This window comes from Ranitomeya imitator, chromosome 6 (assembly GCF_032444005.1).
Source record: "Ranitomeya imitator isolate aRanImi1 chromosome 6, aRanImi1.pri, whole genome shotgun sequence".
Lineage (NCBI taxonomy): Eukaryota > Metazoa > Chordata > Amphibia > Anura > Dendrobatidae > Ranitomeya > Ranitomeya imitator.
Window position 1 is genome coordinate 292285905 of NC_091287.1, and position 27869 is coordinate 292313773.

Below are 27869 nucleotides of genomic sequence, written 5' to 3' on the forward strand. Positions count from 1 at the left end.
GAGGGTGCAGTTTACCTTTAATGAATGCAACAACATCATAAATAAATCTGAAATTTCAGTAAAACACACAAGGTTTTAACTACTGTCTTTTCTATAAAAGGTACATCGCCTTTAATAATGGTTTATAACACTGAAGAGGCATATTCTAAGACAAGACATTCCTCAGCGAGCCTTAATAAAATGCCCTATGAGAACAAAGACCCACATGGTGTAAACATACAGTGACGCAGCAGGTAATAGTGTGCATAATTCTGCTGCTTGGTGCCATTACTTGCTATGAAGGATCTGCCATCATTGCTTTAAGATAATTAAAGACTAAAGAAATACAAGCTGTCATATCCATGTAAAATATACACATCACACTGTCCGTATGTATGTACGTACAATCACTTAACGTACAAGTTAAATTCTTAAAACGCTAGTGGTACAGAGTATAAAGTGCGTTTGGTGAGGCACAGACAAGTAATTGACACAATTATCCAACATTAACGTGACACCATTGGTTTAAACTGTATTCCTAAGGCAAAGTTCCTGAATCTTAAACAGAGTGTTTGGATTTCCCCACTTAAAAATTAAATACATCCAAATCTAAAAACTTCCCTTATACAAGATTTGGTCTAAAAAAAAACCACAAATAAACAATTATACAGTAGTGTTCAAAATAACAGCAGTCCAATATGACTAACCAAATTAAATCACCGCTATTGGTATAAATTATATTACCACATGTCAAGCAATTTACTAATTGGTGCAGCGGATTCTAAGAAAACCAACAGACTCGGCATTCATGATCTGTATGTTTTTGCATCTATGTATTAGATTCAAAATAATAGCAGTGTGGAGATCAATTAGTGAGGTCAATCATTCTGTGAAGAAACAGGTATGAATCAGGTGGCCCTTATTTAAGAGGAACCTGTCACCAGGTTTGTCCGATACGACTTATGGCCACTGCCTTTCATGGCTTATATACAGCATTCTATAATGCTGTAGATAAGCCCCCGAGCCGACCTGCAAGAGAAGAAAAAAAAAAAAACTTAAAGGGAACCTGTCACCTGAACTTGGCGGGACCGGTTTTCGGTCATATGGGCGGAGTTTTCAGGTGTTTGATTCACCCTCTCCTTACCTGCTGGCTGCATGCTGGCCGCAATATTGGATTGAAGTTCATTCTCTGTCCTCCGTAGTACACACCTGCGCAAGGCAATCTTGCCTTGCACACGCGCAGTATGCTTTGCCCAAATGCGGGCAAAGCCGAAAAGCATTAGTGCGCATGCGCTGGCGCACTTTGTCCCAGAAGTATTTTGCTGTGTTCCGGGACATAGTGCGCCTCTTTTTCTCTGAAGAAGCAATTTGCATATTATATGTCCCCAATGCATGGAAATAAAAAGTAGCATAAAGATTTTGTGATTAACTCATTATTTAACATACTGCTATTATTTTGAACACTACTGTATATATTTGCAATTATCAAACTGGCCACCGGGTTGTTTTTGGACTACTACACCTCAATACACAGCTGACAACACAGGATCCACCAAAAACAAAAAGGTTGTATTGCAGCTCCACCTTCCTTCACAATGACCTTTGCACACGTTCATTAGACACTTTAATAAAAAGATAGGGTCAGACCTTGACCCTTGCAGCTATGTACATGTGTTTCCTAAAACATAAAAAGGAAGTTAGGGTCTGAAATAGTCCTGATGGCCAATGTAATTTTTTTCTTCTTTAAAAATGCAGATGATATGTAAGAGGAAAAAAACAACGAAATACCCCAAAAATTAAAAACAAAAGCTTGATTTACTCAATTCAATAGGTAATATTCTGATGATCACTTCCATTTAATTGATGTAACGCCACAGCACAAAAATTAAAAAAAAAAAATTGACAAGAAGTCAGTTGCCTCTGGTCATTTGGGTTGAAAAATGAAAAAAATGCAACAGTTAGAGGTTAAATAACATTTAATAGAGTTAAAACCTATAAACTTACTTATTGTTGATAGCCTCTGTAATCAAGACCTCGCAGAGCTTGGCAGCAAGTGTTTAATTCCTCTGCAGCAACAACACAGGATAAGTGGAGCATTATACAGGTCCTATTGAAACAAATGACCGGGATGCATAATGCACACATTAGATCTTTCAGAATTCTCAGCTTTGACTAAAGGTACCGTCACATTAAGCGACGCTGCAGCGATCTAGACAACGATCCCGATCGCTGCAGCGTCGCTGGAGAGCTGTCAGACAGACAGCTCTCCAGCGACCAACGATGCCGAAGTCCCCTGGTAACAAGGGTAAACATCGGGTTACTAAGCGCAGGGCCGCTGCGCTTACACAGTGCAGAGAAGCAGAGCGCCGGAGAGGACAGACGCCGGAATATAAGTATGTAGTGTTTGGTTTTTTTTACATTTACACTGGTAACCAGGGTAAACATCGGGTTACTAAGCACGGCCCTGCGCTTAGTAACCCGATGTTTACCCTGGTTACCAGTGAAGACATCGCTGAATCGGCGTCACACACGCCGATTCAGCAATGTCTGCAGGAGGTCCAGAGACAAAATAAAGTTCTGGACTTTCTGCGCCGACCAACGATGGCACAGCAGGATCCTGATCGCTGCTGCCTGTCAAACTGAACGATATCGCTAGCCAGGACGCTGCAACGTCACGGATCGCTAGCGATATCGTTCAGTGTGACGGCACCTTAAGGCCGGTTTCACACCTCTGTATTTTACGGCCTGACAGACCAGGCGTGGATCTCCTGATCCAACTCTACAGCCACATTCATCTAAGATTACCTCCGTCACACATTTCCAGTTTAGAAAACTAGGAGAGGTCGCTTATTGTTTGAGGAGAGCTGAACCAAGTAAGGGGCTGAAAACATGTAGGGCTCAACTAGTCAAGACTGGCATTTTATACCCCACAGTAAAATTTAAAAAAGGCAGTGGTAGTGCAGAACCACAAGAACGTCCTTCAGTCAGGTCACTGACTGGAAATGAGATCATTTAGAATAAAATTGAGCAATTTTTTACAATAATTGAGTTACTTTTAAGAGCTTTATTTTAAGCTCTTTCCTTCATTCAGCATCAGCACTTACTCTACCACTAAAGGACCCCATGTACCACCATTAGTGATGAGCGAACATGCTCAGATAAGGTCTTATCCGGGTATGCTCAGGTGTAACCGAGTGTCTTCGGCAATCCCTGCACGTGTTGAAGCTGTCTAACAGCCACAAGACATGCATGTGTGGGGACTCGAACATATTTTAAGCACGCTGAAGACATTCTGTTAGCACCCGAGCACATTAGTTCATCACTAACCACCATATATTGCCTCTTTTCTGGGGGAAAATACCTCTATAGTATGGTATACCTAGCAGTATTCATGATTCCCCCTCCCCCCCCCCCTTATTGCTTCAAACAATCGATGAGAAATAAATAAAAAATAAAAAAACATGATCCTCTAAAGCCGGAGATTGACAAGTTTTGGATTTCCCGCAGGATATGGCCACCATGTTTGTACATCTGTACAACAGAGATTTTAATAGAGTCACGTGCAAATGCTCTAAATCACGGGCTGTGCATTACAGTCACATTTGCATATAGATTTTTTGTTTAATTAAAAAATTAGTAAGTTGAACATTTTGCAATCTTATGGGTAGGTAAAAGCAGATGTACAGAACTATGCATTCAGAACCTACTCTCCACCTATATTATTTAGCTTATGTTGGCGTCCAAAGAAAAAAAATAAAAAATACGTCTCACTGATGCTCCAGTACACAGAAATATTTACATTGAGGAGTTTCTGATCAGTCAGTAATTGAGTATTAGTTCCAATTCATGATCTACAACCGTGGCCATTGATATCATACGCATGTCAACATCATTATACACTTGTTAGTATAGATAGTAATGTTAGCTTATTATATATTGGATCTTGTCCTTATAAACTGCCACTTTTCAATATAAAAAAAACAAAGAACAAAAGAAAAAAAAAAAAAAAACACAACAACATCCAAACTTGAACCTTCATATAACAAAATCCGACCTTCCAGGATTTTTGGAAACACATTCAAATTAATTTGCTCTGCAAATACATGCGCCATACATCAAGTGTTATCCAAGAACCTCTGCTCTGTATTATTACAGATACATGAACCATTAGTAATAATGCGTTACAGTACTTTAAAACCTAAAAAAAACCACATCTATAAATGTAGAGATCTATGGTTACTGAGAGTATGGCGTAGGGGGTAATAATTTGCCTTTATATTACAATGAATGGATATGACGACTTACGGAGCGCCACAGACCGTACTACTGTCATCATATCGCCAATATGCATGTCTAACTGGGAGATATGACCGCCTCTGGATTCTGTATGGAGCGAGAAACATTCCGCAATGTAAACATACGAATGGAAAAATTACACCATCATCGTCACTGATGATCATTTCACAGTAAGAAAGGAATAATATTGCATCAGTGCTACTGATAATGGCCATGTAAATGCCCATTATGATGCCACATCCAGTGTGAAATTAGAGAAGTCCAGGATCAAGAAGGAGTAAGATACTTCTTGAGGCTGACGAGTGGTGACAATGGTATGCTGCATCAGACGGAATAGTGAAGGGGTTTGTTCCGTATTTAGCGAGTAACATGCCGCAGCTCTGACGTTGATAATCCTGATGTTCCCATAGTGCTTTGAACTTGCTGGGGGAAGAAAAATAAAAAGCAAGACAAATGATACAAGAACAAGGCAGAAATAGCAGCCAGGCAAACCGTAAACCAGTATGGTGGAGGCTGCGGTCCGTCACATGACATCATGGCTCTAGAACTGATCAATGATTTCGTTACAAGGCGTCTTAGGCTGGTGTTTGGTAATCCATAAAGTACTAATGGAGGCGCATACTGACCGCTCTGACATACTATATAATCCAGCATTTGTAGATGGAGAGCAGATAACGCTCGAGCAGCCAAGTGAATACAGTGAAGCTAGTCCGAGAATCGCTGCAGCTTTACAATGTAGGTTATGTCTCCATGGCTAAGGTCATGCGATGAATGATTTCTACCCATTGACAACGCTTCATACGTATTTCAAAAAGATTTGATGATCAATGTGATATAAGCTCGGCTTTATTACCAAAAGTCATAGTGTTGCCGCCTACAGTGCATATGCTAATATAAGAGATTTCCGATGATGAAGTCCATGGATCGTTAAGTTGCTTCATCGGCTGGGATTTTCCTCTGTCGTGCAGTCTTTGGTCTTGTTCTTTGTGGCGTGGATGAAGGTTCAGACTCTGATACAGATGATGAGGATGATGATGATGACGACTCGCTATCTCCTTGTAGTGATCCGCTGTCACATACAAGTTCTCTGAGGAACTTAAACTTAGACAAGAACAGATGCCACACAACGTACCAACCTAAGGGCAAGAAAAAGGTTATGTTACTTCCAATATACGTTTTGAAACCACTATCCTAAAGAGGCAAAAAAAAAAGCCAAAATGTAAAGCAAGCTTGCTGTGGATAGTCTAAGATCTCTTAATTATGGACAAGGGGTTCAACTGCATACCATTTGTCACATCTGTTTAACCTCATAAGGATCAAGCAATTTTTAAATTTTTGGGGGTGGCTTTCGTTTTTCCTCCCCTTATTCCAAGAGCCATAAAACTTTTTTATTTTTCTGTCGACATAGCCATTGAAGGCTTGTTTTTTTGCGGGAAGAGCTGTACTTTTGAAAGGCACCATCCATTTGATCGTGTGATGTACTGGAAATGGGAAAAAAAAAATCCAAGTATAGTGTGATAGCAAAAAAAAAAACAAACATGCAATTCCACAAGTTTTTTTGGGTTTTTCATTTATAGCGTTCATTTTTCGTAGAAAATTACCTGGCAATAATAATCTCAAGGTCATTACGATTATGGACCTCCAGAAGAAAACCATATTTGCCAAAACGTACATCAGGGTCTGGCACCACACTCCACAGGAGCAGGAGGTCATTTATACCTTTCTTCTCACTTTTTTCCCCATATTTTCTTCCTTATATGCAATACCTAAATTGCATTGTTTGTACTCTGCGGCAGCCATTTTTTGGTTATCTATCTATTTCTAGTAATATAGTGTACATAATACTAGTAGTAATTTAAAGTAAGTAGTTTATGTCTAACTTATTGCTAATTAAAGATCTTTTCACAGACTGTAGAATTATGACTGCCAATATAATGAAATTAAATTTTTATTTTACATAGAACCAAAAAATTCTGCAGCACTTTACAGTCACGCGGGGACATATACAGGCAATAAATTCAAACACAAGGTCAGACAGCTTAACCCCTTTACCCCCGAGGGAGGTTTTCACATTAATGACCGGGCCAATTTTTAAAATTCTGATCACTGTCCCTTTATGAGGTGGTAACTCTGGAACGCTTCCATGGATCCCGGTGATTCTGAGAATGTTTTCTCGTGACATATTGTACCTCATGATAGTGGTAAAATTTCTTTGATTTGATTTGCGTTTGTGAAAAAAAAAAAAAAGAAATGGAAATTTGGCGAAAATTTTGCAATTTTCCAACTTTGAATTTTCATGCCCTTAAAATCACAGAGATATGTCACACAAAATACTTAAGTAACACTTCCCACATGTCTACTTTACATCACCACAATTTTGGAACCAAAATTTTTTTTTGCTAGGAAGCTATAAGAGTTAAAATTTAAACAGTGATTTCTCATTTTTACAACACCATTTTTTTTTTTTTTTTTTTTTTTTTATTAGGGACCATATCACATTTGAAGTCACTTTGAGGGGTCTACATGATAGAAAATACCCAAAAGTGAAAGCATTCTAAAAACTGCACCCCTGAAGGTGCTCAAAACCAGATCCAAGAAGTTTATTAACGCTTCAGGTACTTCACAGGAAATTTTGGAATGTTTAAAAAATAAAAATAATTTTAACAAAAATGTTTTACTTCAGATCCAATTTTTTTTATTTTACCAAGGGTAGCAGGAAAAAAATTGGACCTCAAAAGTTGTTGTACAATTTGTCCTGAGTACGCTAATACCCCAAATGTGGGGGTAGACCACTGTTTGGGCGAATGACAGAGCTCGGAAGGGAAGGAGCACAGTTTTACTTTTTTTAACTTAAAATTGGCTGGAATTAAGATCGGATGCCATTTGGAGAGCCCCTGATGTGCCTAAACAGTGAAAAAAACCCACAAGTGAGACCATTTTGGACACTAGACTCCCCCAAGAAACTTATCTAATGGTGTGGTGAGCACTTTGAACCCCGAAGTGCTTAACAGAATTTTATAACATGGAGCTGCGAAAATAAAAAAAAAAATCTAATTTTTTTCCCCACAAAAATAATCTTTGCACCCCAATTTTTTATTTTACCAAGGGTAACAGGAGAAATTGGACCCCAAAAGTTGTTGTTTAATATCTCTTGCACACACAGATACCCCATATGTAAGGAAATACTACTTTTGAGGCAGTGCAAAGCTCAGAAGGGAAGAGGCACTATATTGGAGTTCAGATTTTGCTGGAATGGTTTGAGGGTGCCATGTCACATTGGCAGAGCCCCTGAGGTGCCAGAACAACAGAAACCCACTATGTGTGAACTCATTTTACAAACTATACTCTCCAATGAATTCATCTAGGGGTACAGTGATCATATTAACACATGTGCCTCACAGAATTTTATACCACTGAGCGGTGAAGAAAGAATATATTACATTTTTACCACTAAAATGTTGTGGGTAAAAATGGCATCACAATTTCTACTGAACGTGGCTGTACAGTACTACTTAGCCATATGGAGAGACTCAGGTGGAACGGAGTGCTATTTGCTCCTCGAGTGCAGATTTTCCTAGAACAGTTTGCGGACTACATGCACAGAGGCCCTAATTGCTAGAAAAGCAGAATCCCCCTCAAGTGACCACATTTTAGAAATTATATTGCTTTGGGAATTTATCTACAGATGTAGTGTTGATTTGACTCGTTATGCCATGGGGTCTCAGATCCTAGGGCAGAGGGGCTGTCATCCCTCTGCCAGCTCCAGGAATGCTGCAATCGCGTTCAATTGCAGCATTTAGGGGGTTAAAGTGCAAGGAGTGGCGATTGACCACTCTCCTGGCACTTAGTGCTGGGTGTCAGCTGTCAGAATCAGCTGACACCCGCCGGCAATCACGCACAGCCTGTGTGTGCGCCCGATCGCCTAGACTTAATAATCCATCCCTGGTCAATAAAGCCCAGGGACACATCATTATGTCCAATGTCAGAAAGGGGTTAAAGAAGCCTTAAAACGTAGGGGCTAGGTAACAGCCGGATAGTGCATTCCAGAAAACTGGTGCAGCACGGGAGAAGTCCTGCAGACGGAGGTGGGAGGTTCGAATTATGGAGGTTGTTAGTCTTAGGTCAGTTTCAGAACAGAAGGAACGTGTAGGGTGATAGAGATGATAGGATGGTGCAGAAGTGTGGAGGGCTTTGTGGGTGAGGAGATATGAGTTTACATTGTATTCTGTAGCAAATGGGTAACCAGTATAATGACTGGCACAAGGAGGAGGCTTCGGTGAAGCGGCTGGACAGAAATACCACCCTAGCTGCTGCATTCAGGACGATTTGGAGAGGAGAGTTTACTAAAAAGGAGACCAATCAGAATAGAGTTGCAATAGTCCAGACTAGTGTGATTAAAGAGCGACAGTAAGAGGTTTAGCAGTTTTTGAGAGGTGAGAAAAGGCTGTATTTTGGAAAAGTTTTTAAGATGCAGGTGACATGAGCAAGTTAGTGATCGGACATAGGGAAAAAAGGGAAGTTGAGTGCCAAGTATAACCCCAAGACACTGGGCATTCTGCTTGGTAATGTAATTTCAATGTCAGGTAGAGTTAGGTTAGTAGAAGGAGGAAACACAAGAAGTTCAGTTTTGGAGAGATTCAGTTTCAGATAGAGGGAAGGCATTATGTTAGAGAAAGCAGACAAAGAGTCCTTGATATTTTGTTTTAGGGTGGGAGTGATGTCAGGAATATAATTGGGGCTCATCAGCATATAGAAGATACTGGAACCCACATCTATTGATTGTTTGTCCAATAGGTGCAGTGTATAGAGAGAAGAGAAGGGGGCCCAAGACTGAGCCCTGAGGAACCCCTATAATAAGGGGACAAGGAGAGGAATAAAAGCTGGCAAAAGATACAGTGGTCAGAGAGGTAAGAGGAGAACCAGGAAAGAACAGTATCCTTGAGGCTGAGAGTGGAGCATAGTGAGGAGTAGTTGGTAATCCACAGTGTCAAATGCAGCAGAGACATCCAGGAGAATCAGCAGGGAGCAGTGACCATTAGATTTAGCTCTTAATAGATCGTTAGGGTCTTTAGTAAGAGCAGTTTAGGTAGAGTGTAAGGAGTGGAATCCAAATTGTAGAGGGTCAAGAAGAAAGTGATCTGAGAGATAGTGGATTAGACAGGAGAGGACCAAACGTTCCAAGAGATTAGTTATGAAGGTAAGATTAAAGACAGGTCTATAGCCAGCAGCACAGTTCTGGTCAAAGGAGGTTCTTCTAAATAAAGGGGTTATGATGGTATGTTTAAATGAGGAGGGAAAGATGACAGAAGAAAGAGAGGTTAAATATTTTGGTTAGGTGAGTGGCGACAAATGGTGAGAGACTGCAGGAGATGTGAGGGAATTCAGTCACTATTGCATGTTGTAAGCCAAGAAGAAGTGAGGAGCTGGGTAACTACTTCTTCTGTAACAGGATCAAAGAAGGCACGTGGATCCAGGGTCTGAAGAGATTGGGCAGAAATGTCCAGATGGATTTGGTTGATTTTTCTAGAAAATGAGTGGCCAGATCCTCACCACTGAGGTTTGTGATGGGGGCCTGTGCTTTAGGGCTTAGGAGAGAGTTTAGGGTTTCAAAAAGTAGTTTTAGATTGTTAGCTAGTGAAGTGATGAGGGTAGTGATGTAGGACCGATTGGCCAGATGAAGGGCAGAGTTTAAGTTTTGAGCTTGAACTTATATTGGATGAAATCCTCTGCTAAAAGCAATGTTCTCCACTGATGCTCAGCGCACCTTGAGTAACAATGAAGAAAGCTCGTTTGCATGGTGTGCCAGGGTTGCTGTCATCTGTATCAGGAAATTCTGTGTGTAGCAGGTGTTACTTCATACAGGGTGCTCTGCAATGTATTATTGTAGTGTGGCAATGCTTGGACAGGAGTGGGAAGGAATGGGAGCTACAAATGAGTGTAGATTATCCATAAGCTGCTGGGTGTTAATGGTACGTGTATCCCTATAGGTGTGCTAAGTGGGGGTGTCCCAGGAGAGGGGACAGTTCTTGACAGAGAAGGAAAGAAGGTTGGGGTCAGAAGGTTGTGGTAAGAACAGGAAGGGAGAGTTAGTATAGTTGTGCAGTGAGTAGAGTCGGGAAAAGACCAAGTCCAAAGCATTCACATCTTCATGCATAGGAGAGTTAGAAAATTGTGAGATGCCAAATGAGTAGGATAGAGAAAGATGAGAGGTAGATTGGGAGAGTGGATCATCGATAGGGAATGGATATTAACATCTCCAATCATGACAGCGTGAATGTCACAGGATAGAAAGTGAGGAAGCCAGGTGACAGTGATCCAGTGACCGATTGGAGGAGCCCGGAGAAAATTTTAGACCACCAAACAAGAGTGCAGCAGCGGCAGTGTCCGACTGCTGGATCCAGGTTTCTTTAAGAGCTAGAAGGTTAAGGTAATTAGAAACTAAAAAAAAAATCGTGAATGCTGACTGCGCTCCAGAGGGCACAATTAAAAGAGATAGGTGAGGGCAGGCACTTAATGTTAATAAGGTTAGCAACGTTTCTATATACAGCTGGAAGCAGGGGATACTCCTTACTATTGGAAGGAGGCCCAGTGTTGGGGGAGATGTGACCAGCGACTAGAAGGAAGAGGGGAAAAAAAAAAAAAAAAGATAGCGTAGGTGATGCAACGATTTGTATGAGCATTTTGAGTGCTTTCATGGTGGTAGTGGATGGTTTGGAATGAGTGAGAAATGTTAGTAGAGCCTCAGAGTTATACAAGGGAAAGGGGAGAAAGGAAGGAGGGGCTGAAATGGAGAGAGTGCACAGAATGTGTAGGAGGGCGGGAGATAGTTGAGAGAAAGCAGAAGTTGAAAGACATATGAAGCAAAGCGATATGACGACTACATAATGCCGTACAACTGATCAAGAAACACGTTTGTTAGAATGTCTGGTTCTGGTGCAACTTGTCTCCTGCCCAACTGGCATGTATACCTGCAGAATACACTTTAAAAGTATAGCACGTGACCGAGCACACGTGCTATCCCCTAGCCAGAGAATGTGAGTATATTATATAACAAATACACACGTATAAGTACCATTGACAATGGACATTTTGTGTCCTTATGGGAGGAATACATATTGTGATTGCCCCTGCTATGTAATTTGCTGGTTTTCCAACATCTTAACCCCTTAACGACCACCGATACACCTTTTAACGGCGGCAGTTAAGGGGCCTTATTCCTCAATGATGCTTTTTAGCAGCGCTGACAAATAAGTGTATAGCGCCCCCCACACCAACATCGGAGAATCTCCGGGGTCTCGGCTACCAGGGGTTGGGTTTTACCGTCCCCAGTCAAGTGATCGCCTTTACTCACCAAATAACGGCGATCACAAAAAAAAAAAAAAAAAAAAAAAAAAAGTCAGATTTTCCATTCACTTCTCTCTCCTCTGATATGAGCTAGCATATCAGAGGAGAGAGAAATGGGGTTCCCCAAGCATCCCCCGGTACCTCCACCATACCCGGCCCTCCTGCTCCGTCCCCCGGCCCTTCGCGTCCTCCTCCTGGAAGAAAATGGCGGGCACATGAGTAGTGCACCCCCCAAGATCTTCCGGCCGATACCCTGCAACAATAGGAGATTTTAACTATTGGTTCATTTTGATCACTGTGATAGATCCTATCACAGTGATCAAAATAAAGAAAAAAAAAAAAAGTACCGTAAATCAAACACCTACTTTGTCACACCCTTAGCTAGATAAAAATAATAAAATAAAAAAATGGTATTTTTTTCCCCATTCGCTGGGGTTACGGTTGGGGTTAAAGGGAATCTGTCACTCCCCCAGGCGTTTGTAACCAAAAGCCACCTTGTGCAGCACAAATGCTACATTGTGATAAGGTGGCTCTTTTAGTTCTTGTTGCTGTAACCGCTGAAATAAATCGTTTATGAAATTTGTCCTTCATACTTTGAAATCGTCCTGGGGGCAGGTCTTTCCCCCCTAATCCAGACGCACCACAGCCGTGACTCATGGCCTCTGCGCACCGCATCCTCAGCGTTATTCAATTGTCCCGGCGCCTGCACTGTCATATTAGGCCTTGGGCGCTGCCCGTCCACTGACATCACTTGATGTCTTGCTTACTGCGCCTGCGTGCATGCAAGGCCCGAGATCCCGCCCCACAGTCTCTTATGATTTACTAGATGGCAGCCCGATTCTAAAGAATCGGGAGTCTAGAATCCATATATACTTTATTTATTCAAATGTAAGAATAATACAATTAATAAATAATAGTAAGAAAGAACAAAAATAATAGGCAGTATATGGAGAAAACACCAAACAAAAGTTCAAAATTGGTGTGAAAATGTCACTGAACCACTTCACAACTAAATATATATAGTTTTGGTAAATGGTATTATAATTTTTTTGACGAAATTCGGCAGGAGCTTGAAGAGCAACGTCACTGGGCCCGCCTCCACGCAGTAGAAACTTGCTGTGAGGTAAAAATTCAAAAATCACACCAAAATGGCGGGCGGAGTGTGTCACAGTACGGCACGTTTCTGATTGGTCGCTCGCAGCAGGCGGCAACCAATCAGACACTGGACACTGTTGACGTCACTTATCTCCGGACATTAGCTCCGGACATTATCTCCGGACATTAGCTCCGGACAAAGCCACGGAAGTTGGCACAAATTGCAGGAAGTAGTATTCTAGGCAATTAATCTCCGGACATTAGCTCCGGACATTAGCTCCGGACAAAGCCACGGAAGTTGGCACAAATTGCAGGAAGTAGTATTCTAGGCAATTATATATTAGATTTACACTGCGGGGCTGGGATTCTTGGGTATGCGCAGTACTTATCTGCGGCTCTCCCTCATCTCCTTCCGCCTTCCTCCTACTGTGCAGAGTCATAGAAATGGGAGAGCTGCAGATAAGTACTGCACAATTTTTATTTCTCTTCTGTGACTGCATTTTTCCGAATTCCAGCTTGAGACTCAGTGACTTTTACTCATTTAGGATGCGGGAAAAAAAAAAAAAAAAGTGTACTTTTTTTTTTTTAAATGTACCTTTAAATTACCAAAGGGAATTATTTTGACTCCCTACTATATCTTGCTAGTCTTTCGCTAAAATGTTATTATTTATTTTAGTTTTCATTTTCTTGTACGCTTAGAATAGATGTTGGCTTTGACTTAGAATAATTAGCATTTTTGCAAATATACTCGACATACACAGGACATCCGTCAGTGAACTCTCGAGTGGACTACATAATTTCTGTAGAATACGGCCTGCAGTTTTGCTAATTGCTAATATGGCTAGAAGAAGTGCTAAAGTCTGACGATATTCTTGCTATTTTGCATTCTATACATTCTATATACACTCTATAAATTAAAGTTACAACAATAACAGGAGCAAGAAAATCTAAAAATAAACAAAAAGAAGCCAGGAGTCAAAATGACTCCATTTGGTAGTTCTGGGGGGAAGGGGGGGACCAGTCTGGTAGTCATAGTGTTAAAGGGAATCAGACAGCTGATTTACATTGTCTTAACCCCTTAGTGACCAAGACAATTTTTTCAAATTTGACATGCGTCACTTTATTCTGCAATAAGTCTGGAATTTTTCAACATATCCCAGTGATGCCAAGACTGCTTTTTCGTGACATAATGCACTGCTCAAAAAAAATAAAGGGAACACAAACAACAGAATATAACTTCAAGTAAATCATACTTCTGTGAAATCAAACTGTCCACTTAGGAAGCAACACTGACTGACAATCAATTTCACATGCTGTTGTGCAAATGGAATAGACAGCAGATGGAAATTATTGGCAATTATGAAGACACACTCAAAGGAGTGGTTCTGCAGGTGGGGACCACACACCACATCTCAGTATCAATGCTTTCTGGCTGATGTTTTGGTCACTTGAATGTTGGTTGTGCTTTCACACTCGTGGCAGCATGAGACAGACTCTACAACCCACACAAGTGGCTCAGGTAGTGCAGCTCATCCAGGATGGCACATCACTATGAGCTGTGGCAAGAAGGTTTGCGGTGTCTGTCAGTGTAGTGTCCGGAGGCTGGGGGCGCCATCCGGAGACAGGCCAGTACACCAGGAGACGTGGAGGGGGTCATAGGAGGGCAACAACCCAGCAGCAGGACTGCTACCTCAGCCTTTGTGCAAGGAGGAACACTGCCAGAGCCCTGCAAAATGACCTCAAGCAGGCCACAAATGTGCATGTGTCTGCACAAATGGTTAGAAACCGACTCCATGAGGATGGTCTTAGTGCCCGAAATCCACAGATGGGAGTTGTGCTCACACCCCAACACCATGCAGAACTCGTGGCATTTGCCACTGAACACCAGGTTCGGCAAATTTGCCACTGGCAACCTGAGCTCTTCACAGATGAAAGCAGGTTCACACTGAGAACATGTGACAGACGTGACAGAGTCTGGAGACGCCGTGGAGAACGATCTGCTGCCTGCAACATCTTTCAGCATGACCGATTTGGCAGTGGGTCAGTAATGGTGTGGGGTGGCATTTCTTTAGAGGGTCGCATTTCTTTAGAGGGTCGCACAGCCCTTCATGTGCTCGCCAGAGGTAGCCTGACTGCCATTAGGTACCGAGATGAGATCCTCAGACCCCTTGTGAGACAATATGCTGGTGCGGTTGGCCCTGGGTTCCTCCTAATGCAGGACAATGCCAGGCCTAATGTGGCTGGAGTGTGTCAGCAGTTCCTGTAAGATAAAGGCATTGACGCTATGGACTGACCCGCCCATTCCCCAGACCTGAATTCAAATGAACACATCATGTCTCGCACCATCCACCAATGTCACGTTGCACCACAGACTGTCCAGGAGTTGGCAGATGCTTTAGTCCAGGTCTGGGAGGAGATTCCTCAGGAGACCATCTGCCGCCTCATCAGGAGCATGCCCAGGACTTGAAGGGAGGTCATACAGGCACGTGGAGGCCACACACACACTACTGAACACCATTTATTTGTCTTGAGGCATTTCCACTGAAGTTGGATCAGCCTGTAACTTTATTTTTCACTTTGATTTTGAGCATCATTCCAACCCCAGACCTCCATGGGATATTAGTTGCGATTTACATTGATAATTTTTAGGTTTTATTGTTCACACATTCCACTATGTAATGAATAAAGATTTACAGCTAGAATATTTCATTCAGTGATATCTAGGATGTGGGATTTTAGTGTTCCCTTTATTTTTTTGAGCAGTGTATATTATGAGTCTCGGAAAATGGTGACAACCCCCAATTTTATTTTCTTTTGCAAACCTTCCGATTGTACTTTTCACCACTAAATACAAAAAACTGGACATGTTGGATATCACCATAATTGCATTGATATATCGCATAGTCATTTTGACCACAAAGTATATACCGTAAAAACTATTCGCAAAAAAAACAAATGTCAAAATTGCATTTGGTTTTTTTTCCCCCTCCTCTCCACAATTTCACCACACTTGGGATTTTTTCCCCCCATTTTCCAGTAAACTGTGTGGTAAAACGAATGGGGTCATTCAAAATTACAACAACCCGCAGAACACAAGCAGCCATATGTCAATGTGGACAGGAAAATTAAAAAAAAAAAAAGTTATGACTGAAAAAAAAAAAAAAAAAAAAAAGAGGGAAAAAACAGATTGGCTGTGAAGTAAAGGAGTTAACGCATGAGATGACTGTGCTGCACTTTATGCACCTGCTCAGTAGTGAGGCAGGGCTGTGGAGTCAGGGAAATTGAAGAGTCGGTGCTGATGGGCGACTGAGACAGTGGTAATGTTTGATGTAAACATACAATAAAGGCACTTAACCCCTTAGTGACAGAGCCAATTTGGTACTTAATGACCGAGCCAATTTTTGCAATTCTGACCACTGTCACTTTATGAGGTTATAACTCTGGAACGCTTCAACGGAAAGTTGACCAGCAATTTCTCATTTTTACAACACCATTTTTTTTTTTAGGGACCACATCACATTTGAAGTCATTTTGAGGGGTCTATATGATAGAAAATAATGAAGTGTGACACCATTCTAAAAACTACACCCTTCTAGGTTCTCAAAACCACATTCAAGAAGTTTATTAACCCTTTACGTGCTTCACAGGAACTGAAACAATGTGGAAGGAAAAAATGAACATTTAACTTTTTTTTGCAAACATCTTAATTCAGAACCATTTTTTTTTATTTTCACAAGTGTAAAAACAGAAATGTAACCATAAATTTTGTTATACCCCATATGTGGGGGTTAACCACTTTTTGGGCGCACCGCAGAACTTAGAAGTGAAGGAGTGCCGTTTTACTTTTTTAATGTAGAATTGGCTGGAATTGAGATTGGACGCCATGTCGCGTTTGGAGAGCCCCTGATGTGCCTAACAGTGGAAACCCCCCACAAGTGACCCCATTTTGGAAACTAGACCCCCCATGGAACTTATCTAGATGTGTGGTGAGAACTTTGAATGCCCAAGTGCTTCACAGAAGTTTATAATGCAGAGTCGTGAAAATAAAAAATATTTTTTTTTTTCCACAAAAAAGATTTTTTAGCCCCCAAGCTTTTATTTTCACAAGGGTAACAAGAGAAATTGGACCCCAAAAGTTGTTGTCCAATTTGTCCTGAGTATGCTGGTACCCCATATGTGGCGGTAAACCACTGTTTGGGCGGACGGCAGAGCTCGGAAGGAAGGAGCGCCGTTTTGGAATGCAGACTTTCATAGAATGGTCTGCGGGCATTATGTTGCGTTTGCAGAGCCCCTGATGTACCCAACCAGTAGAAACCCTCCACAAGTGACCCCATTTTGGAAACTAGACCCCCCAAGGAACTTATCTAGATGTGTGGTGAGAACTTTGAATGCCCAAGTGCTTCACAGAAGTTTAGAATGCAGAGTCGTGAAAATAAAAAATATTTTTTTTTCACAAAAAAGATATTGTAGCCCCCAAGTTTTTATTTTCACAAGGGTAACAGGAGAAATTGGACCACTAAAGTTGTTGTCCAATTTATCCTGAGTATGCTGATGCCCCATATGTGGGGGTAAACCACTGTTTGGGCGCACGGCAGAGCTCGGAAGGGAAGGAGCACCGTTTTGGAATGCAGACTTAGATAGAATGGTCTGTGGGCGTTATGTTGCGTTTGCAGAGCACCTGATGTACCTAAACAGTAGTAACCCCCCACAAGTTTTGGAAACTAGACCCCCCAAGGAACTTATATAGATGTGTGGTGAGAACTTTGAATGCCCAAGTGCTTCACAGAAGTTTATAATGCAGAGTCATAAAAAAAAAAATATATATATATATATATATATATATATATATATATATATATATTTTTTTTTTTTCCACAAAAAGGATTTTGTAGCCCCCAAGTTTTTATTTTCACAAGGGTAACAAGAGAAATTGGACCCCAGAAGTTGTTGTCCAATTTATCCCGAGTATGCTGATGCCCCATATGTGGGGGTAACCCACTGTTTGGGCGCACGGCAGAGCTCAGAAGGGAGGGAGCACCATTTGACTTTTTGAGCGCAAAATTGGCTATCGTGTTTGGAGACCCCCCGATGTACCTAAACAGTGGAAACCCCCCAATTCTAGCTCCAACCCTAACCCCAACACACCCCTAACCCTAATCCCAACCTGATCCATAATCCTAATCACTAACCCTAACCATAATCACAACCCTTACCCAAAAACAACCCTAATGTCAACCCTAACCATAACCCTAATCAAAACCCTAAATCCAACACACCCCTAATCCTAATCTCAACCCTAACCTCAAACCTAACCCTAATCCCAATACACCCCTAATCACAACCCTAACTTAACCCTAATCCTAAACCTAACCCTAATCCCAAGCGTAACCCTAATGCCAACCCTAACCCTAATACCAACCCTAATCCAAACCCTAACCCTAACCCCACCTCTAACCCTAACTTTAGCCCCAACCCTAGCCCTAACCCTAGCCCTAAGGCTACTTTCACACTTGCGTTGTTTGGCATCCGTCGCAATCCGTCGTTTTGGACAAGAAATGGATCCTGCAAATGTACCCGCAGGATGCGTTTTTTGCCCATAGACTTGTATTGCTGACGGATCGTGACGGACGGCCACATGTCGCGTCCGTCGTGCACTGGATCAGTGTTTTGGCGGAGCGTCAGCACAAAAAACGTTCAATATAACGTTTTTTTGTACGTCGCATCCGCCATTTCTGACCGCGCATGCGTGGCCGTAACTCCGACCCTCCTCCCCAGGACATATATTGGGCAGCGGATGCGTTGAAAAACTACATCCGCTGCCCACGTTGTGCACAATTTTCACAACGTGCGTCGGTATGTTGGGCCGATGCATTGCGATGGCCCCGTACCAACGTAAGTGTGAAAGAAGCCTAACCCTAAATTTAGCGCCAACCCTAACTCTAAATTTAGCCCCAACCCTAACCCTAAATTTAGCCCTAACCCTAATCCTAACCCTACCCCTACCCCTAATTTTAGCCCCAACTGCTCTTCTCCTGCCGGCCGGCAGATGGAGACAGATGGCGGGCGCACTGCGCATGCGCCCGCCATTTTCTTTTGCCGGTGGCCAGGACGAGCAGCAGGAGGACCCAGGGACACAGGTGAGTATGGCAGTGTCCCCGAATCCCCCTATTTCTCTGTCCTCTGATGTGCGATCACATCAGAGGACAGAGAATTACACTTTGACTTTTTTTTTTTTTTTTTTTGCGGTCGCCGGTAAACAGTTAATTACCGGCGATCGCAAAACAGGGGTCGGTAAAACCGACCCCGATCATGCTCTTTGGGGTCTCGGCTACCCCCGGCAGCCGAGACCCCAAAGATTTTTGCGGCGCCGGCCGGCGGGCGCACTGCGCATGAGCCCGCCATTTTGAAGATGGCGGCGCCCACCGGGAGCCACGAGGAGCATCGGGGGAGATAGGCGAGTATTGGGGGGCCACCTGGGACCCCTTTTCTCTGTCCTCCGATGTGCGATCACATCGGAGGACAGAGAAATTAAAAAGAGATCGCGTTTTTTTTTTTTGCGATCGCCGGTAAACGGTTAATTACCGGCGATCGCAAATGCGGGGTGGGTTAAAAAAAACCCGAATCATGTTCTCTGGGGTCTCGGCTACCCCCGGCAGCCGAGACCCCGGAGAAAATCCGACTCTGGGGGGCGCTATTTACTTTTTCCACCGCGCCGTTAATTAACGGCGCTGTGGTTTAAGTACCCTTAGCGGCCGCCGTTAAAAGGCGTATCGGCGGTCGCTAAGGGGTTAAAGGGACTCTGTCACCTGAATTTGGTGGGCTCTGTTTACGGTTCGATGGGGGTGTTTTCTGTTCTTTCATGCACCCCTTCCTTTCCCGCTGGCCACAATATTGTCTTGAATTTGATTAGGTTTCCTCCGTAGTACACGCGTGCGCAATGCAATCTTGCCTTGCGCACTCGCAGTATGCTTTGCCCAACTGCGGGCAAAGCCGAAAAGCATTAGTACGCATGCGCCAGCGCACTATGTCCCGAAATACAGTGAAATACTTCCGGGACATAGTGCGTATGCGCCAGCGCACTAATGCTTTTCGGCTTTGCCCGCAGTTGGGCAAAGCATACTGCGCGTGCGCAAGGCAAGATTGCATTGCGCACGCGTGTACTACGGAGGAAACCTAATCAAATTCAAGATAATATTGCGGCCAGCGGGAAAGGAAGGGGTGCATGAAAGAACAGAAAACACCGCCCATTGAACTGTAAACAGAGCCCGCCAAATTCAGGTGACAGGTTCCCTTTAAGAATGAAAGGTCAGAATGTAAAAGGTAAAGGCCTACAGCTCAAAAGCACATTATACACAGCTCAGATTTGTGGAACGATCATATACAGTAGTAGAAAGAAAACACTGTACTCACCGCACAGCATAAATAGCAGAACACAGATTAATGTGGCCACGAAGACCAGAAACGTTAGACCAACACTCTGCCACATGTTCTAATTAAATCCTGAAATACAAAATCAGAAAGAACACATTGGTAAATTGTGTAATTGGGAAAACCGCCGCTCTGCCATCACAGGATCCTACATTAGATTATTGGCCGCAATAGTTGCCATCCCAAAACACTTGCACACCCTCTTACAGACCCTTTCACCTGAATGGACAACTTTGATGCACAAAACAGAACAAAGCAATTTTTCCAAAACCCCCTAAGGCCTAAGGGTACCGTCACACTAAGCGACGCTGCAGCGTCGCTGTAGAGCTGTCACATAGACAGCTCTCCAGCGACCAACGATCCCGAGGTCCCCGGTAACCAGGGTAAACATCGGGTTACTAAGCGCAGGGCCGCGCTTAGTAACCCGATGTTTACCCTGGTTACCAGCGTAAACGTTAAAAAAACAAACACTACATACTTACCTTCAGCTGTCTGTCCTCCGGCGCTCTGCTTTCCTCTGCACTGTCAGCGCCGGTCAGCCGGAAAGCAGAGCGGTGACGTCACCGCTCTGCTTTCCGGCTGACCGTGCTTGACACAGGATGCAGGAGGAGTGCAGAGAAGCACAGCGCCGGGGACAGACAGCTGAAGGTAAGTATGTAGTGTTTGTTTTTTTAACGTTTACGCTGGTAACCAGGGTAAACATCGGGTTACTAAGCGCGGCCCTGCGCTTAGTAACCCGATGTTTACCCTGGTTACCAGTGAAGACATCGCTGGATCGGCGTCACACACGCCGATCCAGCGATGTCTGCAGGGAGTCCAGCGACGAAATAAAGTTCTGGACTTTCCTCAGCGACCAATGATCTCCCAGCAGGGGCCTGATCGTTGGTCGCTGTCACACATAACGATTTCCTTAACGATATCGTTGCTACATCACAAAAAGCAACGATATCGTTATGTGTGACGGTACCTTAAGAATGATACTACATGCTATAGCTATGCATCCATCTAATACTTCCCCCACCATGATGCCCAATGGCCACAAGATTTTGAAAACAAAGCTTGCAACCACAGGGTGTGCTCGGATGTGCCTCATTTTTGGGTGCATATGTCTACTGGGGATGGACTCTCAGATGCTGACAACTATGTATGGCAGGGGTGTCAAACTGCATTCCTCGAGGGCCGCAAACCATGCGTGTTTTCAAGATTTCCTTAGCATTGCACAAGGTGCTGCAATCATTATGTGTGTAGGTGATTAAATTATCACCTGTGCAGTACAAGGAAATCCTGAAAACATGACCTGGTTGCAGCCCTCGAGGAATGCAGTTTGACACCCCTGATGTATGGGGTCCACCTCCAGTAGGCATAAATGCCCGAAAATAATGCACGTCAGAGTGAACTTTCGATCTGCCAACACCATTATAGTCTATGGCCCTATCGGCACACACACCTGAATCCCGTTTTGCGGGGGGTTCGGATGCAAGCTCCAACAGGACCAACGAACATGGGCAAAAAAAAAGTGTAAAAGGAGCCTAAGAGCCGATTCAGAAATCAGTTATCTTTTTACATGAGTGCTGTTAGTTTTCATGAATATACATTTCATGTCCACTATAGGTTAAGGCAGAGGTCCCCAACGTTTCTGACCTCGAGAGCCACATTCAGCTCTGACAGAGGGTTGTGAGCCACATCCAGCCTTGAGAGAAGGTCACGAGCCACATTTCAGCTCCCGCCCCCCTCACAGTAGTGGCAACTAAAGCCCCCCATTACAGGCATAATGGTAACCAAAGCATTTCCACAAAAATCAACCACCCCAAAGCAGTATACAAAGATCCAGTCCAGGGGTTCCTACAATACTCCCCCATTCAGTATTCTCCTATAAAGTACTCCCAAGACACTGTCACATCCGGCTTCAAACACCTCCTCTGACAGGTGGTGTCATCTTGTCTCCAGCGTACCATACTTAAATCATCTCAAAACCCCTAAGACCAGTATATGTGCATCCAGATCTGCTCTTCTGTGCAGGGCTACTCACAAAATTCACCATTTTCAGATGTGATCTTCATACCTGTTTGCTATAACTGGAGCTAATGCACCAAGCTGCCAGACAGCCGCGAGCCACAGTTCATGGGACCGCGAGCCACATGTGGCTCCCGAGCTACAGGTTGGGGACCCCTGGGTTAAGGGGTGTCTACATTCTGGTTTTTTTTTGCTCCATGTCACAGATCAAATTTGCCAATGCAAGTCTATAGGTTAATGACAGGAAAAAAAAACACAGCTAAAACTAGTGGTAAAAACTTACTTCAACAAGAAAAGCTATTTGCCCAAGGTAGATTTAACCCCTTAGTGACGGAGCCAAATTTTTGAAATCTGACCAGTGTCACTTTATGTGGTAATAACTCTGGTACGCTTCAACAAATCCCAATGATTTTGAGATTGTTTTTTTCAGGACACATCATACTTTATGATAATGGTAAATTTAGGTCGATATATTTTGTGTTTATTTATAAAAAAAAATATATATATATATATCAGAAATTTGAGAAAAATGTTAAAAAATAGCAATTTTTTAACTTTGGATGATTATCCCTTTAATCTAGATAGTCATACCACAGCAAAATAATAAACAACATTTCCCACATGTCTGCTTTACATCGGCATCATTTGTAAAATATTATTTTATTTTGTTAGCATTTTAGGAGGTTTAAAAATATAGCAGTAATTTTTAATATTTTTCAAGAAAATGTACAAAATTTATTTTTTTAGGACTTATCCATATTTGAAGTGCCTTTAGGGGTTCCATATATTGGGAAACCCCCAAAAGTTATACCATTTTACGAACAGCACCTTCTGACATACTGAAAACTGCTGTCGGGTAGTTTATTAACCTTTCAGGTGCTTTTCAGGAATTAATGCAAAGTGGCATGACAATTGAAAATGTGTATTTTTACCACCTAAATGTCGCTAACTTCTAAACAGATTACTACAGCCGTCAGACTCTAAGGCCGCTATTTGGTCATGAATTGCCATGGCAAACATCAGGACCACACAATCATGATCTGAGGGCACCAATTGGGATAAAGAAGAAGCCCCAACACTCTGTTAACCATTTATAATGATGTAGTCACTATTGACAGCAGCATCTAAGGGGTTAAAGAGATTTGGACGGTGCAAACACTGATCGTGGGTGATACAGCAAGTTGTCAGCTATAGTGTACAGCCGACAGCTGCTGGATTGTCACCTGTATGGGGAGGCTATTCTCTTATATGTGAGGTCAGTTAAAAGACGTATTGGCTGTCATTAAAGGGTTAAGAAAACTTGCAATTTACTTTCATTTTTGGAGCAGACAACAGGATGGTAGTGGGGCAGTCCGCTTCCTCTCGGCCTGGTTTTCCAAGTGGCCTACGGCCACAGGTTCCTTGTAAAGACCCGACAGCAAAGGGCTGGGCGTGACAGTCTTGGTTTGTAAACTGCAAAGCAGGAGGCTCTGCAGAACTTCAGCCTGTGCGCAGTAACATGGATCCAAAAGATCTGGCACCCCTCAGTGAACACGGCGGTGCAGTCGCCCACGGCAACAGGTCTCAGATACAGACTGTCTTGTTTCCCGGCTGCGATATGGAGGATACCTTATGCTGTTTATGGTGCGAGTTTGGACATTAAACTATGTTTACCGTATTTTTCGGATTATAATACGCACTTTTTTCCCCAAAACTTTTTTGGGGAAAATGGGGGGGGGGGGGGCTAGGGAAGAGGGGTGCGTCTTATATTGCGGAAATACCTTACTGGCCGCAGTGGAGCAGGGTCTTAGGGTCGCTGCTGGAGGATGCAAGAATGGAGCGTTGCTGCAGGCCGGGTGTCCGGATGTGTGGCGCGCCGCTGCGGGTGTTTGGTGCTGCGGGGGCTCTTCCGACATTTTGTGATAGCCTAGAGCCCCTGCACTTACATAGTTTCCTTTGCAGTGGACTCCGGGAAAATGGCTGCAGGGGGCGGCGCATGCGCACATGGAGATCTCGGCACCAAGATCTCGGGAGATACAATAAAAACAGATTTCTCTGGAATAAGACATCAGTTCGCAGATATCAATGTAAAATAAAAAAGTGACTAATTGTCCCACAAAAGTACACTGGGATGCGGTCAGTTTTAATCATCTCCAACATGAGAAAGGCCTCCAAAGACGTTCCCCCGTCCCTGCAAGTCAGAAGGCCACAGCGAGGGTCAGGGACACATAGCCTCCCCTAGCTGAAGAAAAAGGAAGACCCAATCTCGCCCCTAGCAGCGGCCTGGGCTACCACCCAAGCGAGAACAGGGAGCCATCAATGGTCATCTCCCCACCTCCAAACTATCAAAGGGAAGACGTAAGGGAACCACATCCTGACAAATCCAAGAGCAAGACATAGTGAAATAATAGCGAGTGTGCTCCGTGTGTAATGCTAGCCAAACCTTTGGCCAGGAATTTTAAAAATGGCCCATCCTACCCAAAAGACCTGGAAGAGGGTGTGTGCACGCAAATAAGAAAAAGCACTTGCGCAAATGTGCCAAAACTCAAGTGGGTTTCACAGGCCCTGAAAGTTAGAGCACCCCATGATCCAATCTTAGGGCACTTCAGGCTTTCAAACTTACCCGGCCTAATGGAATCAATCCTGGAGGACCAAAGTTTACACTGGATGAATCTAGAAGCCACATGGTGTACTAACCAAGGCACCGTACCCAGTGTGAATGACATGAGCCATCAACCTACTAGTGCGGCCCAGGCCAAAGCCGCCATTTCCAAAGTTACTACATTTGATCTTACCCAAAAGGCCGACAAGCAAAAGAATACACTGTAGGATACTGCTATTCTGAATATACTACCAAGCCTGGGGAATAACGGCCAAGCGCTAATAAACATGCACTAGAGCTATGCCCCCTGGTGTCATACAATTCAATGGATCAAAGTCTGATCACAAGTGGCATGTTGGCTTAGGCAATGTGATGTATATGAGGAGTATCCTTGTGCTGCAAACCCTGGCATAAAAGGAAAGACATCTGGAGAGGAGATAAGATTCAGAGCAAAAAAGTCATAGCCCAAACAGATGTCAGCATTATGGCAGTCTAAATATGTACTGTGGCTTTAAATGCCTGGACAGAGCAGTGTTTCCCAATGCAGGTCGCTAGCAGGACCCACAGATCACTTTGAGATCCACTTTTAAGGTGACAGAATTATGTGAAAGGTCGGGTTCATTTTTTGCTCCTTCACAAGTCACCTTCCTGGCAGCCATGCAGCACTGGCATGAAGCACAGGCCTCTTACCATCTGTGTGGTCACAGAACCACAATGTTTGCAGGTTGCCTAGCAACCCAAAACCTGAGGCTCCACAAAAAATTCTTCAGAGAACCTGTAACCTTTTCCAAAAAAGACAAACTACAGCAAACAGAATATTGTTCTGTCGCTGGCACCCACATGGGAAGGTTGTGCCACCTATGGGTGCTTCCTGGCACTGGCGCGCCCAGCTGTGGGCATAGCAGGGGCTGAATGGACACCAGCAGTATGGCAGGAGGGCAAATGGAGCAGAGCTGAGGCGGGTGATGTTCCACGAGGTCTTACATAGGACTGCAGGATGGTTATCAGCGCCAAGCATTGTGATAGTAGCTGGTTATTTGGACATTGAGGGCAGAGTTCAGAGTTTTCACCAGATTCATCCCTGGCAGATTTTCTAAAAGTAGTAAAAGAATAATAAAAAAAAAAAATAAAAAAAATGTAGCAAATACACTCTGCCCATTCCCATGCACAAGGTATTTGTGTACCATTTTTTATGCAAAATGTTCAACTTAAAACATTCTCAAAAAAGGTTAAAGTACAAAATAGAAGTTTATTTTGTGCAAAATTCTCGCGCTACATCATGTGCCATTATGAGGAATATGACGCAAAACAGCAACGAATACAAGTAGATTATAAAGAAGTTAAAAACCCCACAAAGGAGGACCGGCGACCGGGAGGACCAGCGACCCGGAGGACCATCGACCGGGAGGACCAGCGACCCGGAGGACCGGCCATCCCGGAGGACCCCGCTCTACTACATAGGCCTCCACCCACTGACACCACTGTGGCACCAGCAGGGGAGTGCACTCCCGCTACTTCCATGGACAGGCCTGGGTGCTGCCCCCTGCCGGCTGAGTGTCGCACTGCAGCTCATTGTTTATGACTGACTGCTCCATAGTGAACGGGAACATTTGCCGTCACCTCGGCAGCCCCGGCCAGGAGAGCCGCAGCCATGGGAGAAGAGTACCGGCTTCTCAGCATATGTGCAGCGGTCCGCACACACTGCTTGTCCTTGGCAGCCACGGACATACGTCAGTCCCGGCCACCAACCGCGTCCGCCAACACACCGGCTCCCAGCTCAGGCCCCGCACCCGCTGCCCGGTGCTAGATATACTGCTTTTACCTGTGCTCCGCCTGCCCCGGGGAACCGCAAACAATGCAATGGAAGCTCGTCCCAGGGCCGCTCATGACACAGTCACCTCATAGCTCCGCCCCCACACTCAACTATTGGTCAAGGAATCACTGCTGGCCTATCAAGAAGCGCTATTCTTCCGGTAGCTGTGACGCAATGGCCACGCCCACTAAGCAGGCTGTGTTTAGTCTTGGAAGCGAGAGAAAGAATGTTATGCGGCAGCTGCACTGGGAGGCGCCTGCCTGGGGTGAGCATGGCCTGCGGCCACTAGATGGCGCTGTGGGGCGCAGAGAATAATCCTGTGAATCCGGTTTGTTACTATGTGGGAAACAATGTCGCTAATAACTCGTGCGACACGACACGGCAGTCTAAGTGCACGGACACGCCCCCTGTGCACTTCTACTCTGATTTGCATGTGGCTTGTAACAGGTGTGTAACAACAGGTGCAGGGGTTGCAATCGCACCCCGGCCCTGGAGCCTAGGGGGGGCCTAAAAGTCCCTTTGGTCTATAAAAAAGGACTATTAAAGATTTAAAATTTTTGGGGGCCCAGTTGGAGCTTTCACATCGGGGCCCATGAGTTACAAGTTACGCCAGTGGCTTCTATGCTGATTTCTCATAGCACCTCAGACCTGTGCCAAAAGGCTAGCATTGTTATTGGGCGCCTCTTAGCTATGTCAGACTCCCATTGATTAGCTCTTTTCAATCCGATACATCCTACAGGGGAGACATTTAGATTCTAGGAGTAACACTTTATCAGCGTTTACCCCAGAGATCAGCGAAAAAGGAGAATTTCATGATTTCTATGAATCATTATTCTAGCTATCCAATGTGCAAAGAGAGAAGGCAACGCACTCAGTGGCCCATTAAACGTCCTTTATTATGGATTACATGAAAATAGCAGCAGAAGAGCCCCGGGTGGAGCCGCACTGGATGACGGGTCACGTAGAAGAGCAGTGTTGTGCGAAACAGGTGTGGTCCAGTGCGGCTCCTCCCTTGGGCTCTTCTGCTGCTATTTTCATGTAATCCATACTAAAGGACGTCGTGTAATGGGACGGTGAGTGCCTTGCCTTCTCTCTTTGCACATTGGATTTGGATTTTCTCGTCAATTTCAATGTCGCTGCACCCGTGAATCCCAGGAGTCGGAGGTAATTGATTATCTCGGTCACTTGTGTTCCTTCACAGCACCTATTCATTATTCTAGCTATACTCTGTGAGTCTCAGGGGTCAAAGTGAAAAGGGTTTTATTTATGTAATTTTTTTAAAAAAAAGGTTAATTTTTTTTCTTGTTATAGATCAGATTA

At 43.8% G+C, this 27869-nt stretch overlaps 1 protein-coding gene across 1 annotated transcript; it reads right to left on the minus strand.

Moving 5' to 3' along the window:
• On the minus strand, window positions 1-26640 carry SMIM13 (small integral membrane protein 13). Its single transcript, XM_069730656.1, has 3 exons — window positions 26559-26640; window positions 20125-20214; window positions 1-5411 (listed from the first exon to the last, which is right to left on the minus strand). Exons 2-3 carry the CDS (start codon window positions 20198-20200, stop codon window positions 5203-5205), a joined length of 285 nt encoding a protein of 94 aa, XP_069586757.1. The 5' UTR covers window positions 20201-20214; window positions 26559-26640; the 3' UTR covers window positions 1-5202.
• Between the last annotated feature and the right edge of the window lie 1229 nt (window positions 26641-27869).

Coding starts and splice junctions, on each gene's coding strand:
- SMIM13 (XM_069730656.1), bottom strand. CDS start 20,200: ATGTGGCAGAGTGTTGGTCTAACGTTTCTGGTCTTCGTGGCCACATTA. Junction 5,412..20,124: donor TCTGCTATTTATGCTGTGCG/GTGAGTACAGTG, acceptor TCTTGCCCTTAG/GTTGGTACGTTGTGTGGCAT.